The sequence below is a fragment of the Cynoglossus semilaevis genome, chromosome 15 (genome assembly GCF_000523025.1).
Source record: "Cynoglossus semilaevis isolate Cse_v1.0 chromosome 15, Cse_v1.0, whole genome shotgun sequence".
In the NCBI taxonomy this organism is placed as follows: Eukaryota; Metazoa; Chordata; class Actinopteri; order Pleuronectiformes; family Cynoglossidae; genus Cynoglossus; species Cynoglossus semilaevis.
The window spans coordinates 3,438,260-3,455,048 of record NC_024321.1 but is presented as its reverse complement, the minus strand read 5'-3'; the positions used below and the strand labels follow the sequence as shown (position 1 = coordinate 3,455,048).

At 37.8% G+C, this 16,789-nt stretch overlaps 1 protein-coding gene across 3 annotated transcripts; it reads right to left on the bottom strand.

The window, feature by feature from the left end:
- Positions 1–575: 575 nt before the first annotated feature.
- On the bottom strand, positions 576–10,748 carry maea (macrophage erythroblast attacher, E3 ubiquitin ligase). Of its 3 annotated transcripts, XM_008326559.3 has the most exons (10): positions 10,609–10,696; positions 7,492–7,786; positions 5,593–5,775; positions 4,730–4,933; positions 4,509–4,631; positions 4,022–4,098; positions 3,808–3,916; positions 3,031–3,164; positions 2,440–2,635; positions 576–2,334 (listed from the first exon to the last, which is right to left on the bottom strand). In XM_008326559.3, exons 3-10 carry the CDS (start codon positions 5,698–5,700, stop codon positions 2,239–2,241), a joined length of 1,047 nt encoding a protein of 348 aa, XP_008324781.1. In that variant the 5' UTR covers positions 5,701–5,775; positions 7,492–7,786; positions 10,609–10,696; the 3' UTR covers positions 576–2,238. The 3 variants fall into 3 exon arrangements, with proteins under 3 accessions (XP_008324781.1, XP_008324779.1, XP_024919092.1); XM_008326557.3 differs by lacking the exon at positions 7,492–7,786 and having other exon boundaries at positions 10,609–10,748; XM_025063324.1 differs by lacking the exons at positions 7,492–7,786; positions 10,609–10,696 and adding an exon at positions 9,679–10,571.
- Between the last annotated feature and the right edge of the window lie 6,041 nt (positions 10,749–16,789).

The window sequence follows — 16,789 nt, the reverse complement described above, 5'->3', positions numbered from 1 at the left end:
TATGTTTTGACTATTAAAAAAATGATATTTGTCAACAAATTGAAAGTGAAATTCAGTTATATATAAAGCACACCACAGGTTTTATTTTAAGGTTATAGAAAAGTGTAAAGATATTTTGGTTATATCAAGATACCTAAGCAATTTAAGACACCAACTTACCCAGAAATGAGTTTGCCTCATTATTTAGGAATAACTCATTTATACAATAATGTATTTATAGCTGGTTTTCTTTCCCAGGTCAGTTCTTTCTGTTTGGTTTAGTTTAAGTGATGGTGCAGCGGTGGGCTTGGTGGTTAAGGGAACAGACTTGGTTCTGGAAGGTTTCAGGTTTGAGTCCTACAGCTGCCAAGTTACCACTGAGGTGCTTGAGCATGGCACCGTCGCCACACTCTGCTCCCTGGACGCTTAAGCTGCCCCTTTCTCACATTGGTGAAAAGTTAAAAGCAGAGCATCACTATCACAAGTTATGTTAAGTGAATCAGCAATTTTGATATACTGGACAAAAACCCAAAGGAGGGCAATTGTGACTTAACTTACACCAGAACTATAAAAAGATGGTAAACAGAGCCTTTGCATTTCCATATTCAAATGCTAACTGGGATCATTTTAATTTGGAAATGCAAGTCAAAAGAGCAACAAGCAAAGTACTAAAAGCAAGTATCAGTGAAATATTTATGAGACATATTGCTCAAACAGTTTCTTATCTATTCTACCAACACAAACACAAGGCCATCTGTCTTTACAGGTTCATTAAGGGACACAAATGAGAAATAATAATAATAATTTGTCATTTTCATGATATATCTGTGCACCCTTTTCAGCAAAGTCAACAACCCTGTCAACATTTTTGATCATGTTGTTCACGAACCCAGTCTAATTCACAGAAATACATATAGTCTACAGAAGAGAAACAACAATCTTGTTGTAAAAACAATAATGCTGTCATCTCCTCAATTGCAGATCTTAGGCTTTAAAGTTGTACTTTGCTTTGAAATCAGATAGCTGCGTCTGCATCTTTTTCAGTCTGTAAACACAAGCTCTAGCTTTAACATAAGCGGATGAAAAATGTTGACAGAGTCCTTTATTTTGTTGCTCCATTCAGAAATAAACTGGTCAAATTATAAGTGATAACATGGTATTTAAATTACCAAAGTATGTTAATAAATTTTAAAATAGGTCTCATCCCATCTTCAGTGAAAATGTAATCACAAAACAAGTGGATTCTAGTCCAACATGACAAATATACAAAAAGGAAGACATTTTTTAGTGAAAAAATACATCAAATACAATTTGGAAACAATGTGTGATGTTTATGGTACTAACACCATTATTTTTATGGTACTAACACCATCATTATTTTTCCCAAAATTGTGGAAATGTGAAATTTTGGAAATGTTTTCCCCAGGAAGGATAAGTTCCACTTTAAAAAGAGGACAAGAGAACAGCAGTCCTTCTGATAGGTTGATTTGCATGTGCATCACTGCTGTTGTAAAACATCCTCGACTACTACCAATTGTATCAATGTTTACATATGAATAGGAGCCTTCTGATGCCGATTTGGGCTCCAGTTCTCGAGCAAAGTAAAATGCAGAATTATATTTGGGCCAATTTTAAATTAAATATTTAACACACAGATTTAAAAATCCAACAGGAACATGGCTAGAAGACAACAGCATGCATCACATAGAAAAGACGCTACTTTTCAGACCAGTTAGCCATACCACCCCCCTCCCAAAAAAACACCCATTCTCATGTTAAATGTCATACATGTGGTGAATGATCACAATCAGACAGCAGTACAAAGAAACGTGACTAGTGAAAAGAGAAAAGAAGGCATAGGAACCCTAAACAGTTTTATTTTGTAGTAAAATTTAACATCTACCTATCAGGTTTCTACCTCCTCAGTCCTTTGTCTAAAGTCTCTAATCTTCAGAGTGAAGGCCCAAAAAGGTGATGAAAACAGTGACAGTGTCCATGTGCTTGAATGAATTTGATCAAACGACTCCTAACTACAGAGAAAACTGCATGAAAGGAGCACACAGTTGTTTCTGTGATACACAGTTGGAAGGAGAAGGTGTCAAGGGGTCGGTCGTAGACGGGGCCGTTGTGTTACTTTACTTGTGTGTATATGGGGGGGGGGGGGGGGGGTGGAAGGTCGTAAGATCACAGCTCCACCTGTGACTTTGGGAGTAGGGTGATGAACGATCATTTTAATCATGTACAACTTTGTCTGAGGGATCACATGATGTAGACCTTCTCAGCCTGAGAGAAGTTGAAGACTTCTTTGGTTCTGGGACAAATCACTTTGTCATCTTGACGAATGGACAAAAGAGACTGAAAGAGAAAAACAAAAAAGACAATAAGCCTAACACATGATAGTTATGAGAAATTAATTTGACAAAAATAGCTTTGAAATTGTGGTATTTGTTAGTCACTTACATTGTAACCATAAACATATCCATTAGGAAGCATCATTGGAGGGTTGTTTTCATTCATAACTTCTCCAGAGATCTTACACACTAGTCTAGAGTTGGCACAGTGCGCCATTGGAAGAGGTTGGGCCAACTTGTTTAAAGATTTACTGCACACGGGGCAGTCTGGGTTCTTGGAGGTACCATCCTCCTTGTAGCATTGACTGCAATCAAATGAAATTAAGGAACAACACAGTGTCCTGATTATGTCTTACAAACAAACACTTGGTAAACAGCAAGGACGAAATTAAATCAAAGACTAGATAGAAAAAGAGAAAACCAGAGTCTAACAATTATCTTTTAACAATTAAAGTTAATACGTTAATTTATATCTGCCCAAGAGCCAATAGAAGGTTGACAATATTTGCTCAGAGAGATACTGAAGCTGATTTTCTACGCCTGCTTCCTTTGACAAGTCTGTGTGACTGAGTTAAATCCCAGCAGAACATTTTAACACTAGAGTCACACATTTACACAACTGAACGTACTGATGGAGGCAGCAGTAGATTAACAACATCTGTGTGCTAGGATGTGAAATACTTTATTTCATTTAGGATACGGTGTCTTGATGGCAGACAGACCAGCCTGTAGAGTTATAGTGAAGACAGAATTATTTCCAAGCTGATGCAGTCTGTAGTTGTCGTATCGGAACTGCTGGATCAGCATCTTCCAGCGAGCTGGATCCAAAAGATCCTGACACAAGAGTGAGGGGAAAAAAGACAGATTTCTACACCAATAAAGCCAGTAATTCCTGTTTGTAACAATACACAGGTGTGGCAGACCTGTGTATCCGGGTTCTTCCCTTGAGGGGGGGGGGGGGGGGGGGGGGTGAGGGAATCTGCTGATCAACATCAGTACCCTGTCAGGCTGGTATTTGCAGATTTCAAGACCCTGTCTTTAAAGTGTCCATCAATCTAAACATGAAAGCGTGCAATCGTTTTATCAGGTTGTGTCGTTTGGTCTTTGAAAGTTGTTTCTTTAATTACATCATACCAACAGTCTGATAACTTATGTTACAATAAGGCATTCTAATGATAAGTTCAGCTTTAATTGTGCAGGAGAAAGCCGAGATGCAGTAGCATGATTATATAACAGCATCCTCTTCTTTCTTAATGCTTTTTTTGAATAAATCAATGTTGTACTGATGCAAGGATGAAATCAAATTTCTCAGCCTGCTTCTAAGGATGGTGAATAACAACCCAAGGACAAATCCAAGCTTTCAAAGCAGATAACAGAGACATCTAGTGGTTGTTCTGCTGCTAAAGTACATCATCTACTTGAAGGCGTTTGTAAATACTAAAACAAGAACGTAATGATTGTAAAAAGACAATCTTACCTTGTATGGAGAGATGTGCGTATCTGACGGGAAGGCCAGCATCCCCATCACCTGCCGGACTTCATCCAACTGCCCACCCTCTGCTTGGCTGAAGTGTTTCCTTGCATGTCTAACACAGATAAAATGCTTTAAATTGGGCTACAATTAAAAATAAAATATTTCCACATCTACTGGATTAGAGTGAGGTATTGTAAATAAAAATTGGTCTCAATACCTCACTGCATCCATGCGTTTGTTTTGTCTGATGAGCTCGATGAACTCCTGGATTCTCAGACTAAACTCCAGACAACTCTGCCAAAGAAAGTCAAAACGTAAACAAGAAATGATTCAGAAGGCATTTGCATTGTAGGCTCCAGTGAAGATAAAGAGATTAAACGGAGAGAACTACTACTGCTCCCAAAAATCTATTTTATGGTTGCATCTCAGAAATAGTCTCAATAACTTGGAAGGTCTTTTGATTACAGCACAGCATAGTTCCTACCTGGCTTAATATTACTCTCCTATTAATTATCAAAGAGGTCATGAAGCTGCTTTTTTAATTTTTCAAAATTTTTTTTCTTGCTGGCGTAAATTGAAGGATAAAGATATAGATATAGCTCAGACACTTAAACATATATTTGGTAGCTCAGACACTTATACTGGAGTCCAAAACATACAAGAAGTTACCTCACTATGTATTTCTGCGAGCATATACACACTACCTTCATCTTACGAAGGCGAGACTTGTTGTCGTGGCACCAGGCAAGACAGGTGGCTGTTTCTTGCCTCTCCAGAGACTCCTCCACCTCTTTAGCTGTGAGGAACATCTCAATGTTCACCAGATCCTACACAAAAAGTCCAGGAAATGTGTTATCAGACCAAAAAAATGGGGATTTGATAACAGAACCTCTTCATCACAGATATAACAAGACAGTAAGCCTACCTCTATACCGCTCTGTCTGGCCAGTTTAACTGCTGTATTGTAGTAACCACAGCGAAGCAGATGCTCCACCATCATGCGGTCCATGCGTTTCTTCTTCCACAGATTGACCGAGGCCGGCTGGTCACTGCTGTGTTCCTTAAGGTGCTCAATGCGACGCTTGCAGAGTTTTGCGCTCTCATCTTCGGCTTGAATGGACTCTGCGGCCTGCACCAAACAAATGATAGTCAAGGCAATTTAGTTAAAAATATGCTAAGAAAAAGTTAGAGTTGGAATTATTTGGTAGACACACATCCTGATGATTCCAGGACAAACATGCACAGATCAGATAAAAAAAAATCTTGATGATTTCTGTGTGACCAGAGCTTCCCCGTCAATTTATGTTTATGTGAATTCTTAGATGTCAACTCTTTGTAAATGTGCATGTGCTGTTATTCAGTCAACGTTCTTGTTACTTTCTTCAAAGTTAACTTGGAGAGTTAACAAAAAAAAATCCATGTGGAAAGAACAAGAATCAACTGTCACTGTGTGTGTTCGTCATAAGGGCCACAAACAGGAAGGCACTAGTATTGAGATGATTGAACACCTGCCCTTTATGTTATGCATGATCTGAGTTATAACAACAGATATTGGAAATATAATCATAGCTGCTTCATGTTCTCTTAGTAGTCACTTTGTCTGATGGATGTGTGCTCTTCAAAGAAGAGTAAAGATTTAGGCAGGATCTGGGCTAACATTGTTCACTCACAGCTCTGCTGCCAGAATTTAAAGCCAAATACAGATCATACTGTGATGATAATGCACACTGACTGTATTAGAGCTTGAACAGATTAGTTTCCATTTGTGTCCATGTCTGTATCTCTTACCTTTCTTTTCAGGGCACTAAGTTTCTCCACCACCCCATCCAACAATGACACAACAGAATCTACCACTGGAAAGTTGCTGAGGGTTTTTTCCAGCTCCGCCACCACCATGGTCACGTGACTCGTCTCCCGGTCGATGTTTTTCTGAGCTGCTCTGAAACGCTTGTTCAGAGTCTCGTAGGGCACCTGTGGAGACAAGACCATTGGGGGATTCTTAGCTGAAGGATACCTAAATATCCAACTTTGACAGCTGATAGGAAAAATATGTAGTTCTGAATTAATATTTTTACAACTCATGAACAAAATAGTCTCAAAATATTGGACCTAAATGACTTAGACCTAATGACTAAATCAGGCATCACCTTTAGGAACAGGTGTGACTTTGAAGTTGTTATGACTTCAGGTTTTAATGGTCTTCCAGAATTAGACCACAGTCTCAGCTTAGTCCACAGACTTGATATAGAACAGTCAATAACATTCAATGTGGTCTTCTTAAGATGTTTGTCTACTGAATCATTCCACCAACATTATTTTTTTATCTATTCCTGAATGGCCGTCACTTCTGACACTTTAATTACAGATTACTTATATCATGCACTTGTGTCGTGTTTCTTTAGACATTTTTAGATTTTCATTTTTGCCAGTGGCACTATGTACTCTTCTAATAATACGCAAAGGTAATTATTTTCCTCAAGGCTAACCTAGAATTAAACACTCATTAGCTTGAAGTTCAGAGTCACAGTTCAGATTGGCGTGTCATAAAGAGCAAAACAAACATGTTTCTCTAAATTAACTTGTAATTTCACAGGGTTTTGAGTAGAGATGTTCCATCCGACCATCCAGTGACTGGATTTGACCTATTTCCAGCTGGATCTGCCCTGACCAGCGATTGGCCATGGCTCACCGTGCCTGTATTTCTCTTTTTGCTGCCGATTTGTTTGTTTTTTACATGTGTTCTGTGTGTTCAGAGAACAGGAGAAAAGCTTTGACTGAGCTGAGGTTAACGTGTCGTTACCTTGAAAGTACTTTACAGTAAAAGCACCAAGCTCACTATCTGTTATATACCAATAAAGTGAACTGTAGGGGAGCCACCACACAGTTGTTCAGGTCTACAAACACTTAAAACACTATCATCAAGCTACCTCAAGTCATGACATGGCATGAACTTAAACGGTCTGCTGTTGGCTAAAGCAAAAATTCATTTTATCACTGATGATTCCACAAGTAACATTACTATAATGCCCATACTGGGTTTAACTACTCAATGGATAGACACAGATTATCCAGACTGTGGCAAATAAAAGCCAGGGATTTGGGTTCCCATGAAGTCATTTCCATTTAGTACGTCATTCCAGTCACCAAGCACTTTATTTTGAAAGGTTGTGGAACTAAAAAGGGAATCTGTGAGTGAGTGCAGTTTGTGGGATATGTGTCACAATTACAACATTTTGCTCTAAAGAACATTTACTTTTGTACATGCTGTCCTTTGAAGGAAACAAATTTAGCTAAGATTGGTATCAGCAAGTCACAGTTTCCAAAAAAATTGCAATCGGTGCATCTATAATTTTCAGAAATAATTGTTTTTGTGTGTTACGTAAAACTTGCTTTCTAATTATGTGTCAAATGTGTCTGTGAAGCTGTGAACCACATTAAACAGTTTTAATTAAGAGTTAAAAGGAGATCTTTGTTCTATTTCATCTACAGATCTTTTCCTTAAGACCTTCTGTGCCATTCTCACCACATCCTTAAAACAGGTCTATGCTTAGTTACATGTGTTTTACTTAACACCGATATCATTGCCTTTGTGTCATAGCATATCTCTAAAAGCTGAAGACTGACTAAGCAATGTGTGCATGTGTTCAGCTCTTTGCTAAAGTATAAAATATGGAAATGGAACATCACTTGATTCAGATTTTTGATGTCTCCTCACTGACGTCCTCAATCACTTCCTGCCCCACAATCGACAGTCCAGCTGCCAGGCCACAAAGACCCTCAGTCTCAGCCTCATCAACTTCAAGATGTCCGTTCCTAGAATATTAATTGTGTCTGCTGGTTTAATACAAGGATGAATGCTGTGAGAATCCCTGCCTTCCCTCCTTCCCTGTTCAAGTCCTGCTGCCATTTTGTCTCAAGTTACAGCCAAGTGTTGCATGAGGGAGAAATAGGACTGCTTTTATAGAGGATCCAGCAATTCCATCTGTATTTGAAGAAATTGTAAGCCAGATTAGCACCATGTGATTTGGATACTTGATTGCACAAAGAACCCGACAAAGGCCTCACAACAGCACAGTAATGTACACAAAAATGGGAACAAAATAAATAAATAAATAGAAAGGTTGGCGTAGATTTGCCTTAAAACAACATGGGCATCATATCCACTCTGGGTGGTTACTTAGAGATCAGACAGGCTTAAAAAGTGACTTTGTGATTGGGAAATATTGACAAACTTGGCTCTAGAACAACTAATAATTATGTGGCAATGAAATTCAAGAGCAGGTAAATGGAATTACTACAGCACAAAAAAGCAAATGCAAATACAGATAAAGCATTAAATATTTATAAAACATCTGGTGCATATGCCTCAGACTGTATGACCAGAAATGTAATGACAGCTGGTGGAGCTGCACATACGCTTATGCAATTTTAATATTTTATTTTATTGTGTATATCTGCCAATTCAAGGTGCAGTTTCATTCTGCAGTTCTAGACTGACTGAAGGTCCATGTTCAGACATGGCATTATAATCTGTCCTTGGTGACCTCACCTCTCCCTGACAGTTTATACCTAGCTTGAAAAAGCCATCATCAATAAGTCTTCTGACAACATCCCATCCCACCTGGCCACACATGTACTACATTCAAACAGCCTCAACATTTACATGTTTAATATAGACAATACAATAAAAATAGCTACTGTATAAGGTGACCAGATTAAGTATTTTTTGTTGCCTAAAAACATCTTAAGTGTTTATTTGCAACTGATTGTTTAGAAAATTGTAACTGTAACAGATTCACTTACCTCAATAAAGCAAATCAAAGGATACCAGGATGGCAGGCCCAAAGTTTTGTTACAATGTTGGAGAACTACAGCTTAGGGGAGCTATACAGTACCCTGTGAAGATGGCAATATCTTGGCCTTTCATTATATGTTTTAAACATATCCAGTGGGTTATCATAGTACTTACAGCTGAGGAAAAAAATATCCATTGTTCTTTATATCATGTTCATAGAACCTTCTGGAGCAATACAAGGCCACACTGTAATGTACTCTGTGTTTATAAACACGAACTAGAGATTTCTCCCTACTTTACCTTTAACAGACGTAATAGCTGATCCTAGCTGATAAGTGAGCCTTCTATAACAATCTATAAAGGGTTCTATAGACTGGATTATGCAACTCTAAATTTAAAAACATGCCCTTTTAACTGCCAGACTTGACAAGACAGTCAGGTCTGAAACAAGATGTCTTCATATAAATATACACATTATCTATCTATCTATCTATCTTTAGATAGATAGATAGATATCTTTAGATAGATAGTTAGATAGATAGAACTTTATTTATCCCTTTGGGGATTATTTTAACTAAACCAGACACCTGCACATTCCACTACACCCTTTTACTCATTAAAGATGGTTTCAATCACTCACTTGCTCCATTATGCAAAAAAGGTAAAGGTAAATGTAATTATATGATATGAACATTGTAGTGTTGATGTTCCTACAGTATGATTCAGGTAAACCTTACTTTAAATTGATTGGGGACAGAATACAAAAGAATCTTCAAGGGCAATAAAATTTAGCATATAATGTAATCTTCTTCCAATGCAGATTAGCATATCCCTCAGTTATCCTCGTCACATCACATGATGACATCATAGTTCTGCTCAGTATAGCTCTACTCTGAACTCTCATTTGATTCCAATTATATAATATACATCGTCTTAAAATGGTTCCAATCATGTGTCACTTTCCTCAGTGCAGCACCAAATTCAGACCAACGTGAAAAAACAAACCTGTAGGTTCTTAACACAGACAACCTTAACTAATCATACAGACAATAATTCACCACAAACGCTGCCATACTCACCCTGCTTTTAAAAATGACGACGCTGTCTTTTCTCCCAGACACGATTGAAGACAGAAGCCGACCCGGATTTGATTAAACTTCGTCTAGCACATGTAATGTCGCAGTAACGATAAGTGGAACAATGGAGTCCCGGTGCATGTGAGGGTGTGCACGGCGGCAGCAGCCTGTGTATCAGTCGCTGGCCATTTTGAAGGTGCACACAGGCAGAAACGGTGTGATGACACTGCGCTAAGTGAACGCAAAGGGGGGCTGCGCCTCCTGGAGCTTCGGGGCTGACTACGGTGAATGCTTCCCAACAATTCCTCTTTATTTTTTAAAGAGGAGTTTAAGTGCAAACCGAATGTCGTTTTTTAAAGCTTGCCTTTAGCAAAAGCAAATCGTGGTATTTCACCGACACTGGATTGGTGTAAGAAAAGGGGCAACCATGTTGTTTGACAACCTGTCAGTGTCCACTATAAATAATATCCTCAAAATAATCAAAAGGTAATCTTATCTCAAACAGTGCGAACATGTCACCTCATCGCCGTTGCACTAATGTGGTATAAGTTTTAATGACAGCTCAACAGAAAACCACAGCAAAAGAAAAATCCAGCCAAAACATGCTTTAACTTGAGCTAACAATGGGAGGCCCTCCACACATTCTTCGTCATTTAAACATCTAATTAAGAGTAGGGTATAAATCAATTCTATTTAGCTTCCTCCTGCCGACATCAATTCGAATATTTTGCTTTTAGTGTTTGCTCAACACTCATTTTGATAGTAGACGCTAACTCTAGGCTAAGCTGACCCAGTCAACGTTAGCCTCCCTGTCAATTTTACTATTCCCAGGATTTAAACATCGTTGTTAAACTGTCACGACGCTATTGTTGTGCTTAGGTAATAGAGGGAAAGATACAGAAAAGATATCTGTCAGTTACAGTGGTTATTTACCTTTAGGGTAGGATATTCTTGCACTTTAAGAGCCATGGACAGTTGAGAAGCTGTCTCTTGTACCGCCATCTTGGTTTTATGGTTTTCTTGTGGTTGTTGTTTGTGTATTTTTTTTCTCTCCACCAGCTTAGAATGGCCTCAGCGCTCACCACCGCCATCTAGTGGCACGGTGTCAGCACTGAAGATAGATGCTAGAATTACTATTATTTGTTTCTGAAATACTGGGTAAGTAAAGTTCAAAGGATAAGTGGACATTAAAAAGAATAATTTATTATTTGTTATTATTATCAAATAATTAAATTATTTTATTAAATTAAATTATTATTATTATTTTTAAATTCACATTTTATCAGAAAAATCACAAACCAGAATATACACATATATTTCAATAAATCATAGAGCCACTCCAGAAAATGTAATTCTTTGTGTTAAACAAGCTTTTTTTATTTAGGAAGTAAAAATTAATAATATACAAAAAAATAATTATGTGCAGGTGTACAAATACAAATTACCCCAGTATGCACCCCCCACACACAGAAAAGGTAATATGGACAAGAGAACCACCTAAGCACTCATTTCATACCATGGCCTCATTTCCTTTGTGTGAATAGAGAGTAAGGGCATCCCCTCCCAGCCACACTGCCATTGGCCACAACCCAGCATTAGGCTGTGCTGATTGGCTGGCACCACCGTGCGACTACCACCACCGCCCACATGGCCCTGTAGCTAAGTGGGTGAGTAAAGGGTGATGCAAGGGCTGTGACATATTTTTGCCAGCGTGATTTCAACACTTCCTGTGTGGAGCTTGTGTGTTGATGTGATTCAGTAACAGAACATCGACAGCGAGGGCAGCCTTGGTTATGTTTTTGAAGTATGTGGAGACAGGAGGAGGTGTCTAAATATTTCAATGAAGAATAATGAAGAAATTAGTGCATTTGTGAGTCTGGTAGTGAGTCTGCTGTTTTTCAATTAGTCCATTAATTAGCCTCTTATACTGTACTTGTAGTAGCTGTTATCACACCTGCCTTACCTGCAGAAGGTCCTGGGTTCGATCCCCAGAGGAACCACATACCAAAATGACATTTCCAAGGTAGCCTGTGAGTTGCAACCAGGCTTATTTTGAAGTGGATGTCATCAACGTTAAAGCATTGGTAAAAGGAGGATGTTGTGATCAGAGGATATAATTGTACAGTGTTAATCCCTGGATTGTTTAACATATGGGATAAAGACACACGGTGGTTTCCCTTATGGGATTAACAGAGTATTTAAAAAGCATTAAAAAGAATTTACAAAAAGTTTTCTAGCTTTTCCACCCATCGCGTCTCTTTTTTTTTTTTTGCATGTCTTGACCTGATAATGGGTGACACTCCTCATGAGCAAACATTTAATTGGCTAATTCAACTTCTTTTTTATTCTTGAACATTCTGGAACAATTTTCTTCCTCTTTTTTCCCACCAGCATTATTATCACTATGTTTCACCACAAATGGATTCCTGCAGATCATCCACCCTTCCTCATTCCACACACCTGCTCCTCCTTTTCCAGTTCTCCTGCTGATCTGATCCACTCCCTCCTCTCCTACACGTGGGTTCGATTCTCCATTCTGCAGTGATTTTTAGATCAGATCACTGGTTCCTCCAGTGTCTGCCTCCTGTAGTGTAGTTGTGTCAGCTGTGTTCCTGCTTTGGTTGGTATTTTATCTTTTTGTATGTTGATGTTGCCTTTGTTTTAACTGTATTATTTTCACCACTTGTGCTGCCTGTGTAATTATACTCTAGTGTGCAGATGTGTGTTCCTTTGTGCATGTCAGAGCATGGGTCTGTGTGATGAAGTGTGTGTGTGTGTGTGTGTGTGTGTGTGGTAGCTCTGGATGGCTGTCATTCTCGATAAGGCCTGTCAGTTGGTAGCCGTGTGCTCTGACTGCTGTTCTTCATGCCTCCACACGGTGGATCTGCTAAGAAGGAGCTGCTCCATTTGACACGCTGCAGTGACTACAGCAAGGAGAAGGGCTTGGAGGAGGAGGGGAAGGAGGAGAGGGGGGGGGGGGGGGGGGGGGAGGGGGGGGGGAAAGTGAGGAGAAAGAAGAAAAAAAATAGATGTAGTAATGAGAGTAAGGGGGTGATGGAGTGCGAAGGAGATTGTGGCAGAGATTGAGGAGGGTGGGAGACACAAAGCAGGACGGGGACATGTGAGGGGTAGAGCGAGGTGTAAAGAGAGATGAGGAGGAGAGGGAGAATTAAAGCAGACAGGGGAGGTGTGAGGGGAAGATAAATGGGAAGGCAGAGCAAGGAGAGACAGGGTAAGGCTTGGAAAGATGGGGGAGATAGAGTTAAAAAGAAATTGAAGAAGAGGAGAGAGGAGTGGGTGGGGACGACGAGGAGAGGGTGTTTGATACACATCAAACACATAAAAGACCATTGACACAACAGTGTTCTTTCTTGTTAATCTCTCTCTCTCTCTCTCTCTCTTTTTCTCTCTCTCAGTCTCACCTTTCATCTCCACAGTTTCAGTGATCAGCAGCTACAATGTTTTATCCATAAATTTTACACTGACAAAATCTAACATGTATTAGGGACATGTTCTTCACCTCCTGTGATCACTGTCTTTACCACTTCTTTTTGTATCCACAACAATCATCTCACTCCCTCCTCATCCTTATTTAGAATCACTTATTCAAAGCCTCCCTCATTTCCCCCCTCGGTTTGTGTGTAAAAGGTGGCTGCTGTGATGCTGCCATCTGTCTAGTCAATAAGATAAATGTGTCTGCAGCTCCTCACAATGTCCAGTCCAGGTTGTCCGTTTGGATTTGGTTTGGAAAAGAAATAAAATCATCGGGTAATTGTAATGCAAATTGCACCGTGAAACTGGGTGTTCTTGAATCATCCATATACGGATGCATTTCTGCCTGAGAAAATCCACAGAGATCCAACTAACAGATTTTTTTTTTAATCAACCGATCTAATAGATCAAGATTAAAGCAAGTCTTTTATTCCTATAGAAATCTGATGACACTTACAAATTAGCCCTTCAAAAAAGAAAAGAAGAAAATGTTTCCTCTGATCTGGTTTATGTAAGATGATGACACCATAAGCAATACTGCCACTGCACCAACACTGTGTACTTGTCAGACTGATCAGAACATTAGCTGTCATCAGTGTATATGGGCCACTGTCTGCAAACAAAAATATTCTAAACTATGTTGTTCAAAACACATTGAACAAGGCAGCAATGAGCAATATGGGCAATGTGAGTGTGAACATATGACCCTCTTATGGACTGGAGGAATGTCTAGGGCAGGGGTGTCAAACTCATTTTAGTTCACAGGCTGCATACAACCTAGATGTCATGTGGGCTGGACCAGTACAATCATAACACAATAAATCATAAATTACAATAAGTCAATTTTCTCAAGTCAATCTTAATAAGTCAATCTTTGTTTTCATGCCAAGAAGTACAAGTATAGTAGATATTTATTATTATTATTATTATTATTATTATTATTATTATTATTATTATTATTATTATTATTATTATTATTATTATTATTATTATTATTATTATTATTATTATTATTATTATTATTATTATTATTATTATTATTATTATTATTATTATTATTATTATTATTATTATTATTATTATTATTATTATTATTATTATTATTATTATTATTATTATTATTATTATTATTATTATTAGTAGTAGTAGTAGTAGTAGTATTGATTCATATTTAATTAAATATAATATTACAAATAATATCCTGAACATGAAATGTTTGTGTATTTTTTTATTTTTCGAATTCATTAAGCAGGCCAGATTGAACACCCTAGTGGGCAAGGTTATATATATATATATATTTAAATATCTCCAGCAAAACTGTTATTATAATAGTTATATTATAATATATATTATATTATATAATATACGACTTATATATATATTACTCGTATATTATTTCACAATATATACACTGTAATTATAAATATATGTGACGTTAATATGATGACATATGACAACAATGCAGTTGCTAAGCTAATATGACATTCAAGTCAAGACCAAAGTCTATAAAGACATCAGCAGTGATTAGCTGTCATTAGTGATCGAAGTGGTTGTTGTTTCACAAAAAGAACATGTTGTGGCTCTGATGTCATTTATCTTCAGTGTGTAATCGTTCATGGTGTACACACTGATTAAAGTAACTGACGTTTGCTGACCAGCCAATAATGGTGTTTTGCTGCACAGTGACAGTGCTATTTAGCAGAAACTCAATTATGGTGCTGACAGACATTAAAAGAGCAGTCTTCCTGTCATTGAGGAAGATGTGACAAACAGAATACCTTGCAGTATGGGAGATTTTGTAACTTGTGCAAAAGTTTTCCAATTGACAAGGTGACAATGTCAATGGCGAATTAGAAACGTGTAGAACTTACTATAATGTCCACTGTTCTTGGGGTAAATGGGGTAAACTTCACCCTCTGATTGCTTTATTTGGGATTCCTGACCCCCAAACAAGACGTTTCTTATTGTTGCATTGGAATTACTCTGTTTTCTGGGAGATGTTACCTTTTTTAAACTTAAGAAAATAAACACAGGTTGAGAGGATGCAAAGTCAAAATTTTCCACAAATGGCAACCTTTTATTTCCTATTTTACTCATCTGGAGCTACTACCATATTGAATGTGTGGCTGTTGCAGTTGCACAGTTTAATTTGCATAAATAATCAGAAATTTGTAGGTGGTAGGGTGGGTGGCCATTGTTTGTTATTTTTAACATGAGCTCTGGAATTTAATTTAGTTTTATTTTCATTTTTATATGTGTATATGTGACTGGTACATGTGCATATATGTTTTTGTTTTTTTTTAAAGGGAAATGTAAATAGTAAGTAGTATGTATTGTATTTTTCAATAAAATATAACAGGCAGTAGTAGTTAGAGAAACATCTGAGGCTGTTGATAGTGTGGGTTGGAATGACAGTGATTTCACATCAAAAGGAGCTGAGCAAGACTGAAAAGATGTTGAGAAGATTGCGCCAGCACAGCTAACGACAAGCTTAAAATGACTAACTGATAAACACACCCAGATGCCGACCTGTACTCTGCTACACTTCAGAAATACGACCGTAGCTCAGTAACACAAACAAAGATTTTTGGGCAATTTAAAAAAAGGAAGAAAAAAAAAAGATGCTGTACCAGAGCTGCATCAACAAATGCCTTAGGAGACAATATTTTATTTTTTAGTTTAGCTGGAATTTTGCTGAAACTAAAAATGAGATTAATATAAGCACTTAAAAACCTTAAACCTTAAAAGCAAGCAATATAAGTAGGAGCCAGACAACACAAACACACAAAAAAGCAACATTAACTAAAACTTAAAAAACTTGAAGTTCCATCAGGCCCATCCCTTCCCTCTTTTAAAAAAAGGCCATCAGGCCCATCCCTTCCCTCTTTTATTTATTGACAGCGTAAGAGTGGATCTGCTTCATGGCTAACGGGCCAACCAGGTAGCTTATCTAGAATCAGAATTTTATCGCAGACATAGACTGTTCATACTGTACTAGAATAGTTTCCCTTTAAAATTTAAATCTGATATCTTGACAAATTAGTTCTCTCATTTGTAACTGAAGAAGCTAAAAACAAAGTGCCATAAAACTTCCTCTTCCTGTTCCAGCACATATTAAAGAACTGTGAACCTCCTGTGAAAGACCTCCCACAAAACAGCTTGAAAAACAAAGATGTGAGATTCTTGTTTGACACTTCCATTGAAATTTCATTTCTATTGAAATCTAACGTAAGACATACAGATAACAGGAAAGTGAACTGGTAAATCATACACTGTCGTTTCCATTAGCTTATAATGTGGCCCTTTGGACAGAACTTAACCGTAGAGAGGTCTGTGTTTACACCTGAGCGTGTAATAGAAGTACAACCCTTACTTCAACAAAAGCTAGTACGCTTCATTAAAATGCAATAAGTAGTAAAATGTTCACTTTGCACTTGAACATATTGTAAATTAAATTCCTCTAAAGGTTTTAGAATCAGTCAACAAAAGAAGCAGAGTCTGGAGCTCAACAACAGTCCTATCTCCGATAGTTTCTGATTTCAGGGATTTTAAAAAATTGATTTTACTGATATCATTTAAAAAAAAAAAAAAACGCCTACATATGGGCTGTAAAGTTTTAGTC

Coding starts and splice junctions, on each gene's coding strand:
- maea (XM_008326557.3), bottom strand. CDS start 10,677: ATGGCGGTACAAGAGACAGCTTCTCAACTGTCCATGGCTCTTAAAGTG. Junction 4,099..4,508: donor CTCGCCTTCGTAAGATGAAG/GTAGTGTGTATA, acceptor TTTCTTTGGCAG/AGTTGTCTGGAGTTTAGTCT. Junction 3,165..3,807: donor CGCACATCTCTCCATACAAG/GTAAGATTGTCT, acceptor CTCTTGTGTCAG/GATCTTTTGGATCCAGCTCG.